The sequence below is a fragment of the Sparus aurata genome, chromosome 14, assembly GCF_900880675.1.
Source record: "Sparus aurata chromosome 14, fSpaAur1.1, whole genome shotgun sequence".
NCBI classification, from domain to species: domain Eukaryota; kingdom Metazoa; phylum Chordata; class Actinopteri; order Spariformes; family Sparidae; genus Sparus; species Sparus aurata.
The window spans coordinates 12,744,009-12,767,939 of NC_044200.1; the positions used below are offsets into that span (position 1 = coordinate 12,744,009).

A 23,931-nucleotide genomic window follows, 5' to 3' on the forward strand; every position below is an offset into this window, starting at 1 on the left:
ATTGACATTTTGCCGGCTGTAGGTGCCTAGATTGCACAAAAATGGCGTGTTCCAAGTTCACTGCTAAAAGAAAAGTGGACAGTGAAAATCGGTAATTCAAATTAGAGTGGACTGAAAAATTTGCATTCATTCTTCCTCCAACCAGCACAAGACCCATGTGCTTAATATGCCAGGAGACTATAGCTGTGATGAAGATTTCAAATTTGAAACAGCATTATGAGACGAAGCATGGGAATATTGAGGAGACATTTCCTCAAAATTCAGAGGTAAGAACAACAAAAATAAATGCTATAAAATCGTCATATCAAGCTGCAAGCAGGATTCTTGTCACATCTATGACACAACAACAAAAAGCAACAGAGTGCTCACTTAGAGTTGTGTGGATTTTGGGTAAGCACAGGAAGCCATTCTCAGCTGCAGATATAATAAAATAATGCATGACTGAAGTGATGGACAAAATGTTTGAAGGCAAACAAAAAGAGGAACTATTCAACTATGTATTCAATTTATGTCAAAATGGAAATGACATTTTATTTCAGTTCCTATTCTTGTTGTTTTGAATGAAAAGGACATTTTGTTTTGAATATTACAGTATTATTGCATGTGGCCTGACCGACCTCAATTTGAGTCATCGAAAAAAATCTTTGTGGCCCTTTAAGATTTGTTTTTGAGTACCCCTGTGTTAGGCGATCTGGTTATGTGTAGTTTGGAAACAAAAGTAAGAGGATAGTTAATACAAAATACATTGAAATAGTTTCTCGTGCTTTCTATAGTAATGGAAGTGTGCAGGGTATATGGGGCACATAAACTAACTGAATAGTTGAGAATACATGTCCTAACCTGAGAGCCGTTGTTTGCTTCAGAGGACCGACCCGATGGCTTCCAGCAACCCCTCTTAACTGAAGAGCCCACATCCATCTGTGAGCTCTGTCAACCATTTAACTAAAGTGGAAAACTCACTGCCTTTTCCACTGAGCAACGCTCTCAGCAAGCTTCACTTAACCTTCTCGAAAAAGAGCAAGGGCGAACATCAAATAAATATAACTTGAAGATCGATGTGCCTTTAAAAACAACAGGCATATACAGAGCATCTGGACACACACACACACACACACACACACACACACACACACACACACACACACACACACACACACACACACACACACAGTGTACCAACCAGTTTGGCCACATAGTTGACAACCAGTGAGTCTATCTTCTTCTTCCCCAGTCGAGGCAGGTGTCTGTTGAGATGCTCTCGCAGCTTGTCAACTGTCTGCGAATGCAAAAATAAAACCCCACAAACTGATTATTTTCAGCGAATGTATGCAAGAATATGTGTGTGTGGCCCAGAGTCAAACTTTCTGTTTGTGTGTTTTAAGCTTACTTTGCTGTGCACTCAGCAGGGTCAAATTGAGTTCACCTCGATGTTTCCCTCAACTACAGTGTCCCAAAATTGATTTAACCATGAAGAGAAGAGGAGATGAGATGAGGGAAGTAAAGAAAGAGAAGAGAAGAGACCTGAATGTGAGAGGTGGAAAGGCACGGAAAATGAGTTGAGGTGTAGAAACCCGAGGTGTATAAAGGTGACAAAACGAGCTGATATCCCTCAGGGAGGAAAAAGGGGAAATAAAGAAAAAAGGAGGTGAGCAGTAAGGAAAGGAAAGAAGGGTAAAGAAAAGGGGGCACACAGAGAGAGAGAGAGAGAGAGAGAGAGAGACAGCAGGGATCATTCTAAGAATAGCTGAGAGATTGCTAGCATCTAGCCTGAACTCCATTAAATTGAAGCTATCTGCTCTTTAAAAACTATGCTGAGCACAGGGAAAACTGGCGGATATGAAATTGTCCATCAAACAACGTTCAGTAAAAAAAAAATGAAAAAAAACACAGGACAGGGACCTTAAGATGCCCTTTTTTTTAAAGTGTCGACTCATCTGAAGCGTAAAAAGAGTTTCACCTTAAAAGATGACCATGATGGCTGCTTGGCTGTCAGTGTTGCACCATGGATCTTTAGTGGTCAATACATCAAGTTATAGTAAGAATTCACCTCAAGGGGCTGTTAAACTGTTGTATGTCAACAGTTTGATATGCACGATGCATCTAAGGAAGATTTTTATAACTAAGTGTTATACTATGCACCCACAATTTTCACTTTACCTCAGCTACTTCTCCTACAGAACGTCAAAGTAGGTGCTTTATCTCAAGAGCAACAATCCAGACTGTGGTTGATGGGTTTCATTATTTTCTATTTTGTTTACCGCCTTGTTTTTGGAAAGTTGAAGGACTTTCTGCTTATAAAATATGGGCATGTTTTTGTCATGACTGAATGAATGAATGAATGAATGAATGAATGACTGGTGATTTAAGTGAATAACTCATTTGGTCGACAGCAAACAAGGCTTTTGAGAGCGAGCAAGTTCAAAATAAAATCCTCCAAAAATCATTTGACTGGCTTTTAGATTCAAAACAAGGGATTGGGATGCTACGTTATGGTCAAAACTGTGTGGACACCCAGGAAGTCTTGTGTGTAACCACCACCTTAAAATCGTCAAATATCAGGAGGATGATATAGGGTGCCTACAGCAATGATAAACATATCAAAGTAAGTACAAAGGAAGTATCCAATAGTATGTCTGTTTATATGAACTGTCTTTATTATTGTTAGTGTTTTGCTTTTGAAGTCAAAGACAAATTTTGACATGAGTGGCTAATAAAGATTCATATTATTGCAACTGGAAAAGGCCCGTTTTTGGACCGCATTTTTTCTCAAAGTTTTGCTACATCAGTTAAGTTAAAAAAGTATGCATGTCTAATAACAGCATAAGTTTCTCGATCCGGCAACAAAACCCGATTTTAATGAATTCACATCGTGCGTTGTCAACTCACAGTATTTTTATGAACAATTCTGTAGTAATATAACCAAGTTGGTGTCGCATGAACACTTCGGAGTCCTTTCAATTGCTACCATCCACCAGATATGTAAGTGACACAAGCTCTGGCTCAGACTCATTCCCAAAGGTCTTGAATGGGGTTGAGGTCAGGGCTCTATGCAGTTCAGTGCTTTTTTGAGCAGAAAGTCGCTGTCATGTTCGGAAAGGAAAGACTACCACCTAGCAGTATGACTTCCCCTTAATATGAACCAACTGTCTCTAGCCCAAGCCATGGGAATGCTTCATATGGAAGTGTATGTGTCTTTATGTGGGCATGTGTTGCAGCCATTGACTGGTTTCAACTTCTGTCTCGCTCACCAGGCCTATGAGCGCCCTCTGTTGATGGTCGTCCTCCTGGAAAAGTGGCACCAGCTTCTTATCTAGAAGAGACCAGAGCACACACATAAAAGAGATGTTTGAAGAAACCTTTGATGCTGCAACAAGCCTAGAATGAACACTACGGGTCAGGGGCGCTGCCAGGGATTTTGGGCCCCATGAAAATAAATATTACTGGGCCCCTGTATAGCCGGCCATAAGGCCTGCAAAAATTTGTTATGCTGTTATATTTTTAACTATAATTTCCTATATGTGTGAAAAGAACAACATGACAGTTACTTGGTAGGGGAAGCACTGAACACTCAGAATACAATGGAATTTAGATTCATTGTCTGCAAGTCTGCAACTTTAATGGTTAAAATATAAAATTCTCTTAAATTAAATTACCTGAAAAATGCAAATGCATGACATACATGAATTACATAGAATTTCCTGTAATACCATTTGAAATAGCATCACCATCACCAGATTCAGGTTTCCTCCCACCATTCTGTTTTACTGTCAGTGATTTGTCAGTACCCCACTGCTCACTGTCTCCCTCTTGTAGCCCTGCATTTAGGTCTAATTTATCTCCAAAATTACTATTATAGCAATACCACACAATTTCTCTTCCAAACATGCACATCACCCCCCCCCCCCCCCCCCCCCCCCCACACACACACACACACACACACACACTTAGACCAGCCACTGCACTCAATGTAAAAACTGTATGCTGTCTTACATTATGTTTTTGTTGTTGTTTTTATTAAGTTTGTTATATATGTTAATATTTTGTTTAAAAAATCTATTAAAAATAATAATAATAATAATTTATCTCTAAAACTGTACGTGGTGGAAATAGAGTTGGGGTGGAAAAAAATACATAAATGAGGCTTTATGGTCATTGCGATTTAATTTTGTTAAAGTTTCTCTGATTGGATTGAGAGCAGTCACTTAGTCTGCAAGCACCAGAAAATTTCTCCTCTTTTCCTACTGCAAAGCAAGGGGTGAGAGTCCCAAACTACTGACCAAACATAGTATTTTAGTGAGTTTATAGTTCAGTTTCAGTGATAGCTAAATTTCAACAAAACAAAATGAAGTTATAGGCTATATGCTTTTTAAACCATTTAAATGTGTTTTTATTTCAGAATGATCTTTATTCATTAATTTCAATTTATCTTTTTTTCCATAATAATAGATTAATTCAACACAGAGCTGCTCACCTCCTTCCTCAGTTGTGGGTAGGCCTACTGGGGCTGGTTCAGGGGTAGGGGGCTCACAGGGCTCACAGACAGCTGTGGCTGGTGCTGCTGCACTTGACGTCTCTGTTCAAACATGCATCATTTTTGACAGGAGGGGTGGTCAACTGATTAAATATGGGCAGCTTGCTAAACGTGAACAGTGAAATCTAAAAATCCAGAGTCTTCTTCCAAAATATGAGCTAATATGGGGAGAAAAGTGAGCTAGCTTAAAAACCACAAGGTTAAGATAAACAACAGACTAATGTGTTCCAGAACTTTCCACTACATGAACCAAACCCACCTTGTTTTTGGAAAAACTGGGTGACATACTGACACCCCTTTGCTTCTCTCTCCTGCCTAATCGTTTTGTCTTTCCGTTTTTTGGCTACCCGACTTCTGGGGCATTTTGCCTTCTCTCGGTCTCCTTACTGACCGAATACACCACCGCGCAGCAGTTCAGTTGATTCGATGGGAGGACCGAACCATTTTACGTAAGGGGGGGGGGGGGCCTTGAGAAATGTTTCCAAAATAAACTTAGTGTTATTATCAGTGCATTAAGTGATGCATATTTATGATTATAAACTAACAAATTAGTGTCATATTATTTTTGTCAGTATTATAATTTTATTAGGGGCCTCTCTGGGCTCAGCTACAGGTAGCCTCAGGTGTGACAGTGTGGCAGTAATATCATTAATAGGCCATCAATAGAAATGGAGGAAACCCAAAGTCTGATTTGTTTATGGCTTTAATAAAAACAAAACAAAAAAAACCCTCAGAGATTAATGGATTCTTTTTGGGGTGGGTTTCTCGCTTTTTAAAAATGCATCCCAAAGCTTGGGGGTTATAAGGCTGCAGTCCTGCTATGTGTGTGTATGAAAGAGAGAGAGTGTGTACGCATGCAAATTTGTTTTTATGTCAGCCACACAAAAGTGGACCAGGCTCGAGCTCGGTTACTGTAGATGAATTATTGCACACTAGTGCACACACACACACACACACACACACACCATCTTTTGATCACTTGTGCACGCATGGAAGAAGCTGGCTTTTTGATGTTACAGTATAATATGTAACAGATATAAATAGAGCTCGCAGGGCACAGCCGGCTGACAGGCTGTACTGCCAGATTCATTGTATGCCTGTTAGCGGTTCAAAGTTATCTGCGGTTTTAATTTTTGCATATTTTAGACAATTAGCTGATTTTCATATTCTGAGCCAGCAGGTATGAGTTCAGAGCTTTTGGTGTCTCTGGGCTAACAGTGATAGACACACACAGGCTCCTCATGTTTACTGACTGTATCTCAGGTGGTCTCATTAAACAAACCTGAAGGAATGTAATGAAGGCATTTATCAAGGAATAATGCCACATTCAAACATGTCAATTTCCTCATTTTAATTTAAAAGTGTCGGTCTCTTTGCTTTTGCACTTTGGTTTTTGTAAAAGGGCCATTTGAAAAAATGTCACTTTGGGCTTCTGGAAATTAAATGGAAATTAAGGAGGATGGAAATGTCCGTCAGTCAGTCAGTCCATCATTTTGTTGCTGACACTTCTCCACAACTATTGGATGGATTGCTATGAATTCAGAGCAGATATAGTGGTGCTCAGTGGATGAATCCGAAAGACTCTGCTGATTTCCTGAGCTTCCATCCAAGTGTAACCTCAGTGAAATATCTCGACATCTAAGCAATAAATTGGCACACAATTTGGCGCAGACATTCATGGTTTTCAAGAAAACATATCCTCCTGACTTAGATGTTACTGACTGGATTTCCATGAGATTTGGAACAGACATTCAAGGTTCCCAATTGCAATTACTTCGTTGGCTTAAAAATCAGCACCATCAAAAGGCAAAATTGTCATTTTTCCAAAGATGAAATTCCAATTAGCCTCGCTGAACTCTGTGTTTAGTGCTAGTAAGCAATTGTTACCATGCTAACATGCAATACTAAAATGGAAAACATTGTCCTAGCTTAACATCAGCACGACTAAAAAGTACCCATTTTTGATTAAACACATCTTCTATAAGACTTTTTGGTATGCAGGAACTTTAAGTTAGATAAAAAATATCCATTTCCCTCTACCTTTTGGAATACACGTGTTATAACTCCAGATAACAACCACATAACTTTCTAGGAAATCAGTGACGGAGCTTCTTGTGTGATCGCTTCCATCAGCCGGAGCAGTAAAAGCTATCAAAAAGCAGTTGGTGTGTGTTTTACAAGTGAATCTGAGGGAGGTTGTGGGAATGGACAGGGAGATCATGAATTAACTGAGGTAAGGGAAGGTCCCGCATTGTGGTTGACACAACACAGCTGCACTGAGATAGCAACACAGACCATAGGAAAAAGAGAAAGAGGGAGTGAGGTGAAGGAAGTACCTAACTCTAAGCTGTTATGTAATTGTAGCATTCTTCAAATTTATTTTTTTTCCACTGTATTATTCACCCCCTCTTCTCCCTTTCTGCCTCGCTCCTCTGTCTTCTCAACCTCTCCCTCCAAGATAAATTAACGTGGTGGTTCTGTTTAGCTGAATTCTCCAGTGGGCATGAAGAATGCAACCTCAGAAGAACACAAAAACACACAAAACCCAAACACACAGTTCTGAGCTCGATATAATAAGCAGAGGTTTTGTTATTTATGACATTCACACTCCCTGCATTGTGTGTGTCTGTGAACCTGTGTGGTTTTGAGTTTGTGAGGGTATGTGAGTGTTCAGTGTGCCATCTTACCAAGACACCAGGTGTCCACCATTGATAGAACTCTATAAAATAAGAAGAGAAGCTTTGTTTGAAAACAATCCCTCAAGCCAGCATTTTAAAGAGTCTTACTTTTCATGGTGTAAGCTGAGGCAGTATAATGCTACATCGCTGCAGTCGACAGCAAAAATATAAACATAAATATATATTTATATATAAATAAAACTATAAAAGCAAAAACTTTGTAAGCAGGTGCTGAAGTTTGGCCTGGGGGAAGCTAATTATGAGCCAGAACACCATTGGTTTGATCCCTGGCATAAACAGGCCAGGGTTGTATTGCATTCAGAGCAGGTTTATATCAGTGATGCATTCAGGTACATGCCTATCATTAAGTTACTCAATCATGAAATATTGACGGCCTCTAGTTATACGCTCACTCCTTAGTCATTTTTAATTGACAGTGGACATTTTAGAATCAAAGAGTAACCTGGTAATAAGTTTGTGCAGGTCATTCTTCAGTATAATCAGAGCGAGCACCGAGTTTAGTTTACTTTCAAGCGTTGGGTGTTTGCGCAGATAGTTACAACCAAAAGTGAAAGCTATGAGACAGTCCAATTTAAAGTGAGCACAGCATCCGCAAGAGAAGTGAGCGCCCAAGTAACGAGAGACAGGAGACAGAGAACAGACACTTTTGTTCTTTGTTGTGTTTTCTACAGTGGTTTACACTGAGTGAACGCCTGCCTTCCACAATCCTGTTCCACATTTATATTCAGTAGTGTGTAGAGGCATATTTATCAAGGCTGGCAACGGGTCATGAAAGTTAAGTAAGGGTTTTATTTGGATTCCAGACAGGATGTATCAAATAATCTGATAATTTTTTAGGAAAATCAGGGAGTTTCACTAATGCAGCTAATGGCTTCATATATTTCTTTGATTTGATGTTATTCTAGATTGATTTTACTTCATAACTCATCTGAGTTTAGCAGCAACTTCATCATTCAAACACATATTTGTGTTGGTATGGATTCCAACATAGTTAAAGGGAGAAGCTGTCTACTTTCTCTATGTTCTTATTGAAAACAATCCCTGGAAAATCCAAAAAACACAGTGAATCAATCCTTTTAAGAAGTATGATTATGATGAGTTGTATTAAAGGAGGTACACCTAAGAATGTTTTGATATTATGTCAAAAATATCTATGTATTCTGCTGCAGACATAACGAATTAAGATAGCATGCTAACAAGCTGACCTTGGCAGGGTTTCGTCGAGACTGATAAGTAAACAGCTTGTTGGTTATTTTGTATCAGCTGATTGAGATACTGACTGTGTTCATGTTTGGTAAGTTGTTTGTTGAAATAAAAGAAACACCTTTGGGAAGGACTGCATATTTTCTTCTTCTTATAGTAGCCCAACGTCCTGGCGGTATGCCGAATTCTATCACCATTAATCCACAGTTGAAAATAGTCCCTAACAAATGCACAATTTCCTTCTGTATGGGTAAGGTTTGCTTAAAAGTACAGCGCTCAGCTTCTTTACAGAATAATTCAGGCTTTTTAATAATAAATACATACATTATAATGGTTACAAAACTCATTTTCAAAGTCTTAAGGAGGAACTGGTGGGCTTCGAGTGCCGCAGATGCTTTCATCAGATAACCTCTGTTGGGTAAATCAATGCAACTTGCTGGGGCAGCTGAACTTAGCATAGAACATAGCAGTTTTGTAACAACTGCTGGACTTCAATAGTTTTTCCAAAACCAATCAATTTTGAGAACTAATTGTATTCCCTCCATCGGGCACCTCAGCTAATCAGTTCCTGAACAGCGATCAAATGGACCATTCGGTGAAATTTGTGAATATTCTTAAAAACTAAAGTGCTGATGGTGCTTAAAGTCTTTAAACATTCATCAAAAAAGGGACAAACGATGAAATTTGGATCTTGTTGGAGCCAAGTGTGATATTTCAAACACAGGTGCACTCTCGACTGAATGTCTGAAGTTCTGTTCTTTTCTAAACAAAGCTCCAGCGGGAGCCAGACCTACTTCTTTGTGTTATCCTCCATGTGATTCATGTGGCTGGATGGTCTCCTCTCGGACCTCTGAAACAAGCAAAACCATCATGGGAGGGCTGAAAATATGCCGTCGTTTGACAAGGGCACACATGGCAATAGACACACACAACAACCGGCACATTTAAACAATTACCATCAATCAATTCAACTCAAACACACACACACACTCACCAGTTTATCCCAGTCAGCTTGTATGTGGGAGGTCCTGTATCTTGGGTTGGGAACAGCATCCAGATATTTTGTCCTCTCTCTGTTCCACTGCAGCTCCGACCAGAAACCCTGGAGACCTCTAGCCTGTACACACACACATACACACAAACAAACAACACCTCAGTGACACAGCAAGGACATTGCTGCAAAACAATTGAAGATGACAGAGACCAAACGACTCACAAGCCGCTACAGTTTAGATAAAATCACATTGTTTTACATATAAATGTCATTTACATGCATGCTACAAGCATTTAATTGTCTTGAAATTATGATAGAGTTTTATTCAGTGGTTCTGTAAATACAGCAGGAAATGACTCTGTGTAATGATGATTAATATAACAATCCGACATTTGGTCACTAATAACCTAAATGCATTTTTTTGGTGTAATAAATCTGTCTTAAAAAGTGAAAGCCATGTTGTTACCTTTCCCTTAAACACAGCTTCAATATGCAGCTCAGTGGTGCACAACACACCAGGGACCTCCAACAGACACGCTGGTATCTCCTAGAACACACAAAGACAAAGCAAAGTGTATTTGGGACTGCGTGTGTGTGTGTGTGAGATAGAGAGAGAGAATGATGAGAATGATTTAAGGCACACAAAAAAATAAAACTTAAAAGTGTGTTCTTGCATTCATATCCGTATATGGCTGCTTGTTTATTTCCTGTGCTGTTATGCAGGTGGAAATGTACGTGTGTGTGTATGTGTGTTTGTGTGTTACCTTCTTGTCGAATACAGAGGAGTAAGGCAGGACTTTATCCAGGCTGAGAGACTTCTCATAGCTTATTCTGTACAAAGTGGCTGTTTGTGTAAGAGACAGAGGGTACAGTTGAGACTTATATATTATATATCACAGCGATGCAGAATTTATGTCTTAAAATAACTACAACACAAGGAATTTTGACCCAAGGTCGAGTTTTGGTGTCAGATTTCATGTCATGTCACCGAATTCCTGAACCTCTCTATTCCATAGGCGATATGGTGAAGCCCGCTGTGTTGTCTGTCTGCTATGCCTCAAAAGAGCCCCCTGAACTCTATTTTCCAAAAATTGTATACATCATCGTCATCACGGATTGGCTTCGATATAAATGAGTGGGTTATGTAAGTCGCAGAAGACTGTACACTTGAGGTAGATCTGTGTCCCATTTTGAATAGGCACTGGCAGGATGCTTTTTTTTTTTCGGGGACACTGTGCGACAGTCTTCAAGGGTTAAGCTCCTGCAAAATGGAAGAAAAAGAATCTAGTGCACAGATGCAGTGACGCAGAAAAGCTTTTTTGGGTCAATTTTGTTGTGGGATTTTTCACAGAGTCACCGGCAAATATAGTGTTTAATGGATTTGTAGCTGCAAAGCTGTTCTGATAATCTTAAAGCAGGGGCAAGCGAGCAATACTGGTGATGGGTCATACTGTAATCAGTTTGTTTAGGGTGAGGAAGGTATTTCCGTAGCTGGTTTTACAGAGTAAAATCTTGTTTATTGATCATTTCCGATCCATGGCTTGTGCTCTCTCCTTGGAACTCAAGTGCTGATGATATCGTCACTGTTTGGCAGTGCGGATTATTGCCTTGGATGCTTCTCTGTGGTGACAGCCAATAACAATGGCCTAAGTGCTGTGATCCTGATGTGGGTGTTTTATGAATACTCTGACTGCTCTGTTCAGCTTTGGCACCTGTGAATGGCGGACAAATCTCTCCCGTCTTTTTAAATCTCTTCTCCCGTCTTTTTAAATCTCTTCCCCCTGTCCAGACTCTCTGTGGAGAGAGTGAAGAGTCTCCGGGGAGACACCAGACAGAACAAACAGTCTTACAGCCACTACTTTACCATAACGAAGATGTAATGTGAGAAATATATGAGAAGACATTTTACTATATGATATAAATTAAAGGATAAGTTCACCCAAAATGAAAATCCAGTCATTACCTGTATGGATCCATATAGCTGTCCAATATAACAAAGGTCTGTGAAAGCCTAGAACTCCAAAATTTATTTGAAAGACGTCATTTACACCGATATGCGGTCAAACTCGTGCACCTACTTCAGGCGGTGTACGCCCTAATGCTAATGCAAACACTTAAGCTAAAGACATCTTTTCAAATCAATTGGGGATCCTGGAGCTTCCTGGATAATGCCAGATGAGTTTTATGGAGCCATTTGATGTTGTTTTTTCCTATTGGTTTGTTCCATTTTAAAACAAGTCCCCATATACTTTAGTTTTGTTATGTGTTTGTTTTTTGACCAAGGAACTTCACCTTTTGGGTGAACCTCTCCTTTAATATCAAGGTGATGGCAGGTAGAGAAAAATTCATTAGATATTTCATTACTCTAAAGTTTTATTTGAAATGACATGCTAAAGTGCTGTACCTTTGGCTCATTGTAAGTCACCAATCTGTACCACATGGGCAAACAGAGAAATATCAAAATAATATTAAACATGGCTTAAATGGTAAACTGATTCAGCAGGCATACCCCCGGTCCTACCATAACTACTATGAGCACAGGTTACTAATGTTTTATTTATAAGGGTTAACATAATCGTCTTTATTTACAGCACAGTAGCACCTGTATTAATCATGACTCTTCATCTTAGAGCAAGTTTAAGTTTCTATGTTTTTAAAGCAGCAGCAATAATATGCAAATTTGTGCTGCAAGGTGCTCCAACATCTAATGTGATCATCTACTCCCCAGGTGACGGCTGTTTGGAAAATATGAAATTAATATCATGTGCTGTTATTTTCTTCAGACGGACATTGTGGGACATACAAATGTGTTGCTGTGTATCCACTAGGACTCCAAACGTATTTTTACAAAACTGTTCTGTGCGAGCCACGAGTCTCCAAGGGCTCAAAATAACTAAATTCCTCCTCTGATCCAGGCTCTCCAGACATGCGTTGGCATAAGTCTGCGAGAAAAAATTTAGGAGCCAAACAAAGTTGATGAAAGAATTCTGTTTTGTGTAGACAAGATGTCAGCAGTCTAGTAACCACAGACCGAAGGGGAAAAAAGCAAGAGAGAGGCTTAGCTCTAAGAGCAAGAAGAAGTGATACAGAGGAGACTTGCATCCCCTCATGTTTCAGCTAGCACTGACCTAGAATAAACTCCTGGAACTGATCAAAGGATTCAAAGGCGTTCACGTTGTCACACAGCCATTCAATAATCTGGAGGCAAGACAGAAAACACACAGGAGTTAGGTAACAGAGTGACAGGAGCACAACATGACAGCTGTTTGAAATGTTCATCTGCCAATTTTAATTTAATGTGGATGTTTAACCCCCCAAAAATGACTGATTTTAGTTTGTCTTCCCCTCCTTTAAAGAAAAAGTCTGACATTTGGGTATATTTTTACTCACCTGCTGAGATGAAAAGAAATCACTTTAATGTCGGTGTGCTAAATTCAAACACCATTTTTTCCGAGGATGCCCTTTTCCATTTCTGATTGGCTAGTACTTCTTTCCATCATTGGTTGAGTTGGTTAGCATTAGTCATTAGGATGACTGGTTAGGCTAGTAAGCTAGTCTGGCTCTTTCTTTAAAAATCCAGTTGTCGGCACCTTTTAAGCTCAGACTGAGAATCAAGTGTAAAAAAAACAAGTTGCAGGTTTTTGATGGTGATATTCACATAGTTAGCTGAACAAAATGACTGCTGGTCTCTGCTGGTTGACTATACACTTCATGCTGACAATAGGACCTCATGGATTAAACAAACAAAATATTACATGATGATTCATGAGTGCACTGTAGGTAAATTAAGTTATCTTTGGACAGAGCCCGACTAGCTGCTTCCAGGCTTTCACGTTTAGCTAATCGTCTCCTAGCTTTAGCTTCATATTAAGCCCTCGATGTGGCTATTAAAAATGGTTTGTTTGTATAGAGGTCACCAAAATATCCCAACAAAGATTTGATGGATCACTACCATGAAATCAAGTACGATGCATTAACACACTAAAATATGCATGTTAGTATTGTCAGTGTGAGCATGTTAACCGCTAGCATGGTCGTAGACTTTTGTTCAAACAGTGGATATGTTATCTTGACAAAACAGTTCTAGTGTCTGATAAGAATTTTTGGACATGATTTAGCTTCTGATGTTTACATTACAGAAACATGAAAAATTCATCATGTCCTCAAAAGATAGTCCCTGCAAATCTCACACAGTCCCACAGTGCAGCAGAGTGAAAACTCATTTTTCTGCTGCCCATCTCTCTGCTTTTTGAAGAAAAATCTCTTTGCCAAAGTCAGTTTAAGCCCTATGTCCAGAACCAGAGATATGTACTGTATAACAATGTGTGAGGAGGAAGAAAAAGAAGCAGAAGCAGGAGTAAAATTCCCTAATTTGCATAGTATTCTCTTAAAGTTAAAAACTGGCTGTGAACAAAGCAAAAAAAATGTTAACAAGCAATCACCTTTATTAAAGCCACTACTTTTTGTGCTGCTGACCCCATTAGCAGAGTCTATGAAGAACACAAAAGTTATGTGTGGTGTCCAATTTCCCAGTGCTAGCTGCACTAATGAAGCTGGTGACTCATTTAACCTCTGAAGAAAGAATTTATTACAACTCCATCAGTGCAGCTGGAACAACTTAATTTAGGTGCACGTCTGAGTCATAGTCAGCACAGTGCCCAAACAAAATATGTGTCCCACTCTTTCAATCTTTGTTTGACTCGATTTATGCCGACTTGTCTTCTCTCTTTTTTCTGTTCCAACTCAAGGTTGACACCTGTCGAAATTACACAGAAGTGCAGAAAGGCAGCTGTATCTACTTTTATTTTTACCTAGCTTTTCATTTTCCTTCAGGGAAAAAATCTTACGGAGGCATTACATTTTATTAAAAGACAGATTTCCCACTTGTCTGCTTCTTCATCCTCCCCTCATGTCTGCATTCAGTCGCTCCCTTCATCAGGGAGATATTGATCTTGTGACTTTCTTTAAATATTTATAGCGACTGAAATGTTCGATAACTTTGTGTCCTACAAATAAGTCATGACATTGTGTTGTGAAAAACAGAGTGTAAGTTTCATCATCTGATGCCAATTTTGAAACAAAAACTCAGTAAATGTGCTTTAAATGCCAACATTCTGTCCTAGCAACTCTTCCCTGCTTTCATTTGTACCTTCAGCTCCAGATTTGGGTCATTTCCCATGTAAACCAGCAGGCAGTGGAGGGCGGCCAGGCGCTGAGGGTCAGTCTTGCTGCTGGGACACCTTGGATGGAGGTGATATACAACAAATTTACTTTTATACAACATAAGCACATACAAACAGAGAGACACAAAGGCAGATGCGCAGGCAGACAGCCAACAGTCAGGCACTGTACGAGGATGTGATGTATGAGCTGTTTAAAAATATTGGAGTCACAGTAAAAAATGAATGAATAAATGAATGATAAATAGAAGGAAAAACTGTCCAAGAAACTAATAAAGCAAGAGGCCACTGATGCATCTCTTTTGAGCAGGATAGTCGAATCCAAGATGTCTGCTGGCCGGGATTCAAGTCGGAGCTGTTGTTTATTCCAGAAAGACTCTGCAGGTGTATGCACACAAAAATAACTTTCCCTTTTCCACCTGTCTGCTACCTGCCTACCTATAACTCTCCTATGCTGGCAAGTTCATCCACTATGCATACAGACCATCTAAATCATAACCCCCAGTATACATAAATCTATAACTTACCGAGAGGGAGTGTCTGATCGCAGTAGCTGCAGCAGGTAAGCAGGGCTAAGTTCAGCAGTGTGGATTCTCCCAGTGGTCAGGTCCAGCAGACTACTGCTGGACTCGTCCTCTGCATGCAACACCGTCATGTTAGCTGACTGCAGGTCCAAGTCCATGTCAGGGCCTTAAGATTGTCAAGACAGACGGAGAGAGAATAAGACATGGAAACATACTACAGCTGCATCGCATGGATTTTTTTTTATATTCAGAGCTTCTATTGAGGGTTTTGAATGTCTGTTATCATATTTCATGGCCTCAAAAGAGTTTTCAGAGTAAGCAAAGAGATATATGTCTGTGATAGGCCCAATATATCTCTACTCGGTTAAAAATTAGATAAATATGAGGACCACATTCTCTACATTTGTTCAGGTGCCAGGTCTGATAAAAAGAATGTATCACGAGGAAATAGGAGCATGTATCGTAGCTGAGAAAGACATTGCTCAGCTTGGACACGATTTGTATAAGACCCATCTTACCTGAGAGATAGAGCGAGTGACAGAGCATCTCCTGCTGCCTGGTGTTGATACAATGGAGGAAATAATCCTGCAGATACACCAGGATGTAGTAACCTACATACAGAAATAACACAGCATCACTGTCAGGGTATATGTTAGCATGCTGTAGGCACACCAGAAATGTAATTCCCTGAATGAGGATACAGACTTCTCATTTGTGTTTGTGTGTCTGTGTTTTGAATGCACAAGTGGGAGCTGCATGTGTGGCCTTCTCACACACTGAATTTATAAGGACTCTGATGTGTGTGTGTAAGACTGCATTACATGTCTGTGTGTGCAATGACCTATGGGGATGAAGAGTGGATGGAGCTGTCTGGCTTTCTGTGGTTGCTGTTCGCTGCCCAGAGATACTCTGAATGTCTTGCTGCAGTCTGCAGAAAGAGAGAAAATCCACATCACAATGTGCTCAAGATAAAAACAGACGCATAAGAAAAGAGACAGAAATAGAAAGCAGAAGACGGTTGGTGTTATACGTTCTTTGAATCCACAACAATAGATGGCACACACACCTTTGTGAACTAAAACCAGAGTATAGATCAGTTCCAGTCTGTCTTTATGGGGTTGACTGTAGCATACGCACATGCTTCCTAAAAAAAACAAAACACACAGGACATAGTCAGTAACATAGTAACATAATGATAATAAAAATAAATTAAATCAGTTGAGATATGCTTTGGTAGAAAGTCCACTTACATACAGTATAAAAAAGGCAAAATATGTAAGAATCGGCCACCTTAATTTGAAACATATCACCAGAATAACTAACTGCTGCTAACTGTCACTGTTGTTAGCTAGTTAGCTCGGTTAACCATGCAGTTAGCTGGCATATTAACTGACTCTGCCTGGACTGCAAGCTCGGAGAATGGGGGGAGTGCTGGTGTTGTTAACTGTCAAGTATCAACTCTTGACATAAAATCTGGCAAAGGGACTAGCTGGTTAGCATGCTAACTTCAATCGATATCTCTGCAAGACAATGTACAGATGTCTTGAACATTCATCAAATCTGTTTCTCCTTCACATTTTGTTGATAATTTTGGTACATTTTTGAATGTTTCAAACAAAAATTCTTACATAGCAGTTTTAACATCAAACATTTTCAAGGTAGAGAAATTAGTAAGGGGAATGGTTGGTTGATCACGATTTTTTATGTGACTCAAAAATTAAACATTTATTAATAAAAGGAACAATTTAATGAATAAATCAAATATTAATTCTCAAAATGACTAATCCTTTGTTAGAGATTGGATTACTTTCATATAGCCTTACCATCTGTAATTGTAACAGCTCTTATTCCAAAACACAACACATAATTTTTTCAGAAAATCATCTTACAATCAGAGAGATTGTGAATCACAAAAAGAAATCAGCTTCGATTTTCTGATCTCTGTTGCTAAAAAACATAATTCACTTTTTCTGTTTTCATTGTACACATAACAAAACATTTTGTTGCATCATTATGTAATACGGATTATAACATAGCTTCTGAGTCGTGACACTTACTTTCTTGTTTTCCCATAGAGAAATGCAAAACACACACAAATATATAGAATTATTCATGTAACGGGAATGTGAGAGAATTAATTTGTGCAAGCCAATAACTAATGCAAGGGTTTGTGTGAGTGAATGCGTTACCTATTCCGTTTGTGAGCACTTCCATCCTAACAAGCTCCTTTTCTGGTCTCTCCGTGTGAAAATGGTCAAAACCCAGATTTACAAACCTGGTGCGCGCACACACACACACACACACACACACACACACACACACACACACACACACACACACACAGAGTTAGTTATGAATGTGTGCTGCAAACTGATAAGTTGCATAGCAAGGTAAGTGGCTGCAGCTTCTTGTCAATAATTCATGTAGAATATAGGATGAAGTACCTGCTGAGGAAACATATTTCTATATTTATTTTGTATTAGCAGTCGTTGCCTTACTTGACAGTGGGGAAAGGATTAGCAGGCAACTCTAATGGAAGTTCCAGCTGTGGGACGTAATGTAAAGCAGCAAGACAATTATGTTATTATCAGGCCACACTGTGGCAACATGATAGATTCATTTTTAAGACATACAGATGACTCACCACGGTCTCGCAGTGATGGCTGAGGTAAAACTGAACACATCTGAACAGGAATTTGCCCTGTGAAAAGAGACTATTTGTTATCCAGTGTAACTGGAGAATTTGGGTTACACCAAATTTGGGTTACACATATCAATTATTAAACAGTTGCGTATTAGGATGTTTATTTATAGCATATTGGCTTTTTATTAATCATTATAAAGTCATTATACTATTTACACTCTTTTTTAAGCCGAAATTTTCAAGTGAGAGCATGCCAGCTGTCTGAAGTGGGTAAGGCATGTATATCATCTTTTTATGAATGTAAAGCAATGTGCAGACCTCCCAAGTATAGTTGTATCTACCTGTGTGTGTGTCACATTGTGAGTGAGATAGTAAAGTCTTTGTGTGCGTCCATCCCACTGGACCCAGCAGAAGTCCTCCACTACTCTCTCAGCTGTTTTGGACAATCGGTCGGGATGCGCCATCACCTGGTTCACACAAACACATTCATATTCATACCGTAGACACATATATTTCACGGTCGAAACAATATATTATCTGAACCATGCTAGGAGACCATGTAAATACACTCCAACCTTTTTGCTTATCAATTAGTAGATATGTGCAACTAATTCATACCCCTGCGCAGTATCCGCCAGCCAAAATAATCCTCTTTGCAATTTGTAGTCTGACGCAACTATCCACTGACAATCCTTCAAATTATGAAAAAGAGCTGAAGTGGGAAATGTAGAGTCCAACTTACCACTCTGTAACCTTCCTGTCTCGTCAGCAGAACATGGTAGAGATCCACATCTGGAATACACAAAGATGACCATGCATAACTACAAGTATATCCAATGTAGGGCTGGGTCATATGGCTTAAAAAATATTTTTACAATATTTTATGGCTATGTCACGATAAGGGTTGGACAGCTGCACAAGATAATCATCTCAAAGCTTTCACGGTCTACTGCATTGCACAATTATTATTACCTCCGCCGAGGAGGTTATGTTTTCACCCGCGCCCGTCCGTTGGTTGCTTTGTCGGATCTGATAATCAGCAAGGGTGACACTTAGTCAATCCCTTGTATATAGTATGCACTGTACATATGCAATATACAATATATACAATATGCATTGACTTGTTCTTTTGTTACTTAGGTACATTAATTGCCAGAAAGTTGATACTTACGAAGGCGTGTTTATTATCAGTTACTTTAAGACTTTTAAGTACTATCCTTATGGGTGACTTTCATTCTACTATATTATCATATTTTAGCACAATATATTTACTTTTACCCAAGTATAGCTTGACTCTGTACAACACTGCCATATTCTATGACTTCAAGGCCATTAACTTTGTTTCCTAATTATTATGTTTGTCAGCAGACTTATACAAAAACTGCCAAACAGCTTTCAACAAAACTTGGATGGAGGTTCAGATCCCAATAAAAGGATGGATCCAGGTATTTCTTCTTAATTAACATTGTGAGAGGGCTTAAACTTGATATGGAATTGAATAGCAAAAAAAAAAGTAAAATTTTATGCCATAGATAAGCAAATGTACACAATATGATAATTGTCAATTTTCAAACCATGGTGTACCTTGAAAATGGAATATTGCTGGAAGTCAAATTGCGCTACATAATATATCTCTTGAATCTTTTGAAATCTCTTCAAACGCAGTTCATACTGTACATGCTAGGACTGGGCTACACAATCAAATATTACAATATTTTTTACCAAATACCTTGGTATTGATATTGTAACAATATTGCATGGATAAATATCTGTGCTTAATTATATAAAAATCATAACAGTGGCTAAGGGCAAATATAAAAACTATATGGCAAGTTCCAAAAATGGCATCACTTTACTATAATGGGCCCCCTGGGCCCCTCTTAATAAGCTTTTTAAGCTTCCTAAGGTGTCCCATTTCACATAAGATTATTACAGATTTAAAAGAGTATGCTTTATATGGTTTTAACTGATGTGAATAAAGAAATGAAATGAATGGAAATTAAATAATGCAGCCTTTAAAACCAGCGAAAAGACAACAACTATGTCATATATCAAGATATAAGGTTATTCAAAGTCCAAGAAGACATGATAAAGATATCATCTGATAAACTGCCCAGTCTTAATCCAATGTAATGTTAATTCTTGGGAACACTGTTTTTTTCCTCTAGAAATGTAAAAATCCAATATATTTCCCTCTAAAATGTACTGCTCTGTGTTGTGGCAGACTAAAGACACACAGCCCACACTCACAGACAGACGAGCATAAGGGCGCAAAGACTCACATCCGTCCTCAGTCAGCAGCAGCAGGTGGCTCTCCAGTATTGATCTCCTGTCAGCTTCTGACTGGAGGAACTAGGGAAGCCACAGAAAACACGAGTCAGCATGTGAATGAGTGGTTTCTAACAGTCACCAGATGGAGAAATCTATTTGCCGATATTCATATTTTAACACAGGCCTCAAACAATCCTGGCATGCATAAATTCGTAGTTTGGCAAACAGCGAGCAACCAACAGTGAGGAGTAAAAAGGGTTCTAGGCACAGTGGCTTCTTAAAAAAAACATGTATAGTGTTTCTCTGTTGAACAAAAGACATGACAGAAAAAGAAAGACTATAGCAACTACAGGCCAGTGCACTTTCAGCAAGCTTGTAAAATAAATAAACTATGGCACTTGCAAACTGTAAGCTCCACTGCTCCATAACTGCAATATCAGCTCGTGGCTGCAGGACAACCCACATGAAAGTGGCCAAGACAGCACACATAAACTCTACCTGCACTTTGACCCTGCAGTCGACCGCCTTGAGGACTTTAGTGTTGTTGATGGGTTGGATCTCAATCAGGAGAGTTAGACACTTGGATACTAAAGGCAAACAGAATGTGAGAGGAAACTTACATAAGTATGTGACCAGAAAGATAAAAAATGCTGAAAAATGGCAGTGAACGTTACTTGGTTTGAGGCGCTCCTCTCCTCTGGTGTTTTGTGCCAAGCTGACAGCTGAGAGGGGGAAAAAAGCACAGGCGAGGTGTCATGTGACTTCATTTACAGATATTTACAGAGACTATACTAAATAACTCTTAAATAACACTTTTTAACAGTTATTCGGCATCACTACAGTCAATAATTTGCACCCTAACTGTGTCTGCAACCTTCTTATCGCTCCCCACGGTGCAAAGTAGTAACCTTACAGGGGTGAATTTGGCAGCTCACAACGAGCTGAACTTCTCACTTAATTGCCTGAACGTGGTATTCCTAACAATGTCTGCTGTGGCATTTCATTATCTGTACATTACAGAGGCTCACCTAACAGGGTCTCCTCCTTGTTCAAGGAACAGCTGCTGACACACACCTGCTTGTCAAATGTGTACAGGAGCTGTTGGAGAGAAAACAAAGCCGCATGGAAACAAACTAACACGGAAACATGAAAGCAGAATCTGAAGCACTGGTAGGCCTGCAACTATTAATTGATTACTTTTACAATTAATTGAATAATGAATTCCCAGAGCCCAAATGAGGTCTTCACATTGCTTTTTAATGACTTTTATATATTAAAAAGAAAAGCAGCTAATTCTTATAGTCAAGAAGCTGGAACCAGTAAAACTTTGCCATTTTTGCTTGAAAAATGACTGAAAAGTGGAACAGATTATCAACATTGATTTTATTTCTATCAACTAATATTAAAGGGGCACAACTGTATGTAGTTTTGGAGAAGGAATTCAAACACAGAACTTTAATATTTACAATATTAATGAGGTAATAATACAAAATGAGACATATCAAGCTGTGAGCGGAAAATGAGGTCCCTAGAAAACTACTTAATGCTAGAAAGGTGGCAGAGTCTGCCAAATATAAACAGTATGAAATTGTGTTGTCCTTGTTGTCCTAATGACAGTTCGTTTTTTTCAGTTTATTCAGTCATGAAAACGAAGAGTGTTGTCTTTATTTAGTTTGTTATGGCAGAAAAAAAAACAAGTCAGTGAAGATCTTTCTCTTCTGATCAAACTCCATAGTGGACCTTTAATCGATTAATTGCTGCAGCTGCATGCACACAATACCTTGTTCTGTTTAGTGTTGGGGTCATATTTCCCAATCCTTGTGGTCCCTGTTGCACCCTATAAGAAAAGAATAGAATGCTCTTATTAGGCCATTAAATCAATCAAACTACGAAGATAGATAATCCTAATCCAGTTCCCACTGATGTCTCCTGCCACATTGATATGTGTGGATCGTCATGCTTGACCTCATCATTACCCCACCTGACCTTGCCGATAATCCCGACTTCACCTGCTTGATTTGCAAACCAGCGACTTACCACTCCCACTTTTTTTGTTCAGAAGATTTTAAATAAAAAGGAAGTTGACTCTGAAAGCCGAGGCATAGCCAGACATGCGTACAGCTGTGAACCTTGCACTAAGAAAGAGATTATTTCATCTTCTTAGGCTGCACACTGCCTTTAACCTTCTAAACCCACAGACTCTGTGGCGGGTCTATCATTAAAAATGCATGTTGTGCAGAGAGGCATGCTTCAACACACAGAACTTTATTTTAAATTCCAGGATGGATCCCGAGGTTTCCAAAAACACAAAATATGTTGAGCAGATTGTGAATGTTTGAGACAAAAAGTGGCAGCTGATATTCAAAAATTTCACTCACTGTTCCAACAGATGACTGGGGCAAGCAGATACAGAATAGTTTGCTTTCAAGTGAGGATATAATGTTAAATCTAACATACAGTGCAAGCTAATTCAGAAAATGGTAAAAAGAAAAGGGGGAACACTGTATTGTGAGAAAATATCAAGTTCTACCACATGTCAAATAAATACAGCCACGTTTAAAGGAAACTATAATGGTGAAATTAAAAAAAATTGGATTCATATTTTATTTTAGTGTTGCTTTCATATAAATGTAAGTTACATGTAATACACATCATATTGGTATAAAAAGGCATAATAACGCATAATTCAACAAAAAAAGATAAGACGATGCACATGAAAAGGCGTTAACAGTAAAGAAGCAGTACAATGTGACTCCAAACTAAACTGGAAGGAGTGCTGAATTAAAAAGGATTAGGATAATTACACTCACTTCATGAGTACACTCAGCATAACAGACACTTGGTATGCAGTGCTGTCACCGTGGACTTACCTTCCAGCAGAAAAGGATGCTCCCATCTCTCTCAATGTTCAGGATACGAGTGTCGACTGCTCCAGAGTATTCTGCAGACACATTCATTACTGTAGTGAAGACATACTTTCTCAGCTGTTATTCTAAATAAGAATATGGTGTGTTTCCAGTGTATGTTAAATCGCATAAAAAGTGCCCAGATGAGTAGGTGAATTATTTGGCAGGAGTCTGTGTTATGTAATATTAATGTCATGAGACACAGCGAGATGCCTGCACAACCATCATTGTCATGCATCTCTTTCAACACATTCCTTTCACATGTTATCTCTGTGTACTCAGCAGGAAGTGGTTTGATTTCTATAAATGTTACACCAGGCGTTCATTGCTTACTATTTGCATGATATTTTGTACTGCAAAAGTAAGATTAATCATTCTTTTCAGTGTGCTTTCAACAGATAACTGCATTCCATTTAATTCATATGACTTTTTTTCTGATTGAACCAAATAAAGGTTGTTATCCTGCAACTACAGATGTGTTATGGTATTAAAGGGGCACTAGGTAGGTTTGGAGAATAAATGGAAACTCAGAATTTTATTGTTTACTATATTTCCTCCATAACTAAACAAGCTGTTCTCGGAGGAAAATTAGGTCCCCAGAACACTGTTTGAAGCTAAAAAGGTGGCAGGGTCCGCCACATATAAACAAAGTAAAACGGTATAAAAATTGTGTTGTCCTTTAAGGTCAGTTTTTTAATTCACTCATGAAAACAATTATGTTTATTCAGTTTGCTTAAGTAAAAAAGTAAAATCAGTCAAAGAAGATCTTTCTCTTCTGATTAAAATGTATGTCCCCAAACTACATAGAGTACCTTTATTTCAATACATTCCAAGGTTCTGTAGTCTTTTTATGTATCTTGTCTTTTAATTTGAAACTCTCCTAGTAGTGGGTTTAAAGGGCATGTCAACTTCTTTAAATTAAGTATTTGATACATTGCTTTCTTAATACTGTATTTAGAGAGGAAATTTGAGTAAAGAG

General features: G+C 38.8%; 1 protein-coding gene across 3 annotated transcripts in view; it reads right to left on the reverse strand.

Annotated features, from left to right (window-relative positions):
• Nucleotides 1-23,931, reverse strand: part of gsap (gamma-secretase activating protein) — a 41,156-nt gene that overhangs the window by 16,580 nt on the left and 645 nt on the right. For 2 of the 3 annotated variants that reach the window (XM_030440713.1, XM_030440711.1), the window contains exons 2-26: nt 22,917-22,987; nt 21,827-21,883; nt 21,075-21,144; nt 20,721-20,768; nt 20,545-20,633; nt 20,058-20,127; nt 18,518-18,567; nt 18,117-18,242; nt 17,776-17,832; nt 17,630-17,676; nt 17,321-17,406; nt 17,189-17,191; nt 16,198-16,275; nt 15,973-16,059; nt 15,650-15,742; nt 15,135-15,297; nt 14,577-14,667; nt 12,556-12,625; nt 10,192-10,271; nt 9,894-9,974; nt 9,428-9,550; nt 9,228-9,283; nt 7,219-7,250; nt 3,249-3,310; nt 1,181-1,276 (exon numbers count right to left, since the gene is read on the reverse strand). In XM_030440713.1, coding sequence (XP_030296573.1) covers nt 1,181-1,276; nt 3,249-3,310; nt 7,219-7,250; nt 9,228-9,283; nt 9,428-9,550; nt 9,894-9,974; nt 10,192-10,271; nt 12,556-12,625; nt 14,577-14,667; nt 15,135-15,297; nt 15,650-15,742; nt 15,973-16,059; nt 16,198-16,275; nt 17,189-17,191; nt 17,321-17,406; nt 17,630-17,676; nt 17,776-17,832; nt 18,117-18,242; nt 18,518-18,567; nt 20,058-20,127; nt 20,545-20,633; nt 20,721-20,768; nt 21,075-21,144; nt 21,827-21,883; nt 22,917-22,987 — 1,886 coding nt within the window. The remainder of the gene's footprint in view (nt 1-1,180; nt 1,277-3,248; nt 3,311-7,218; nt 7,251-9,227; nt 9,284-9,427; nt 9,551-9,893; nt 9,975-10,191; nt 10,272-12,555; nt 12,626-14,576; nt 14,668-15,134; nt 15,298-15,649; nt 15,743-15,972; nt 16,060-16,197; nt 16,276-17,188; nt 17,192-17,320; nt 17,407-17,629; nt 17,677-17,775; nt 17,833-18,116; nt 18,243-18,517; nt 18,568-20,057; nt 20,128-20,544; nt 20,634-20,720; nt 20,769-21,074; nt 21,145-21,826; nt 21,884-22,916; nt 22,988-23,931) is intronic. The other variant, XM_030440712.1, reaches the window with a different exon arrangement.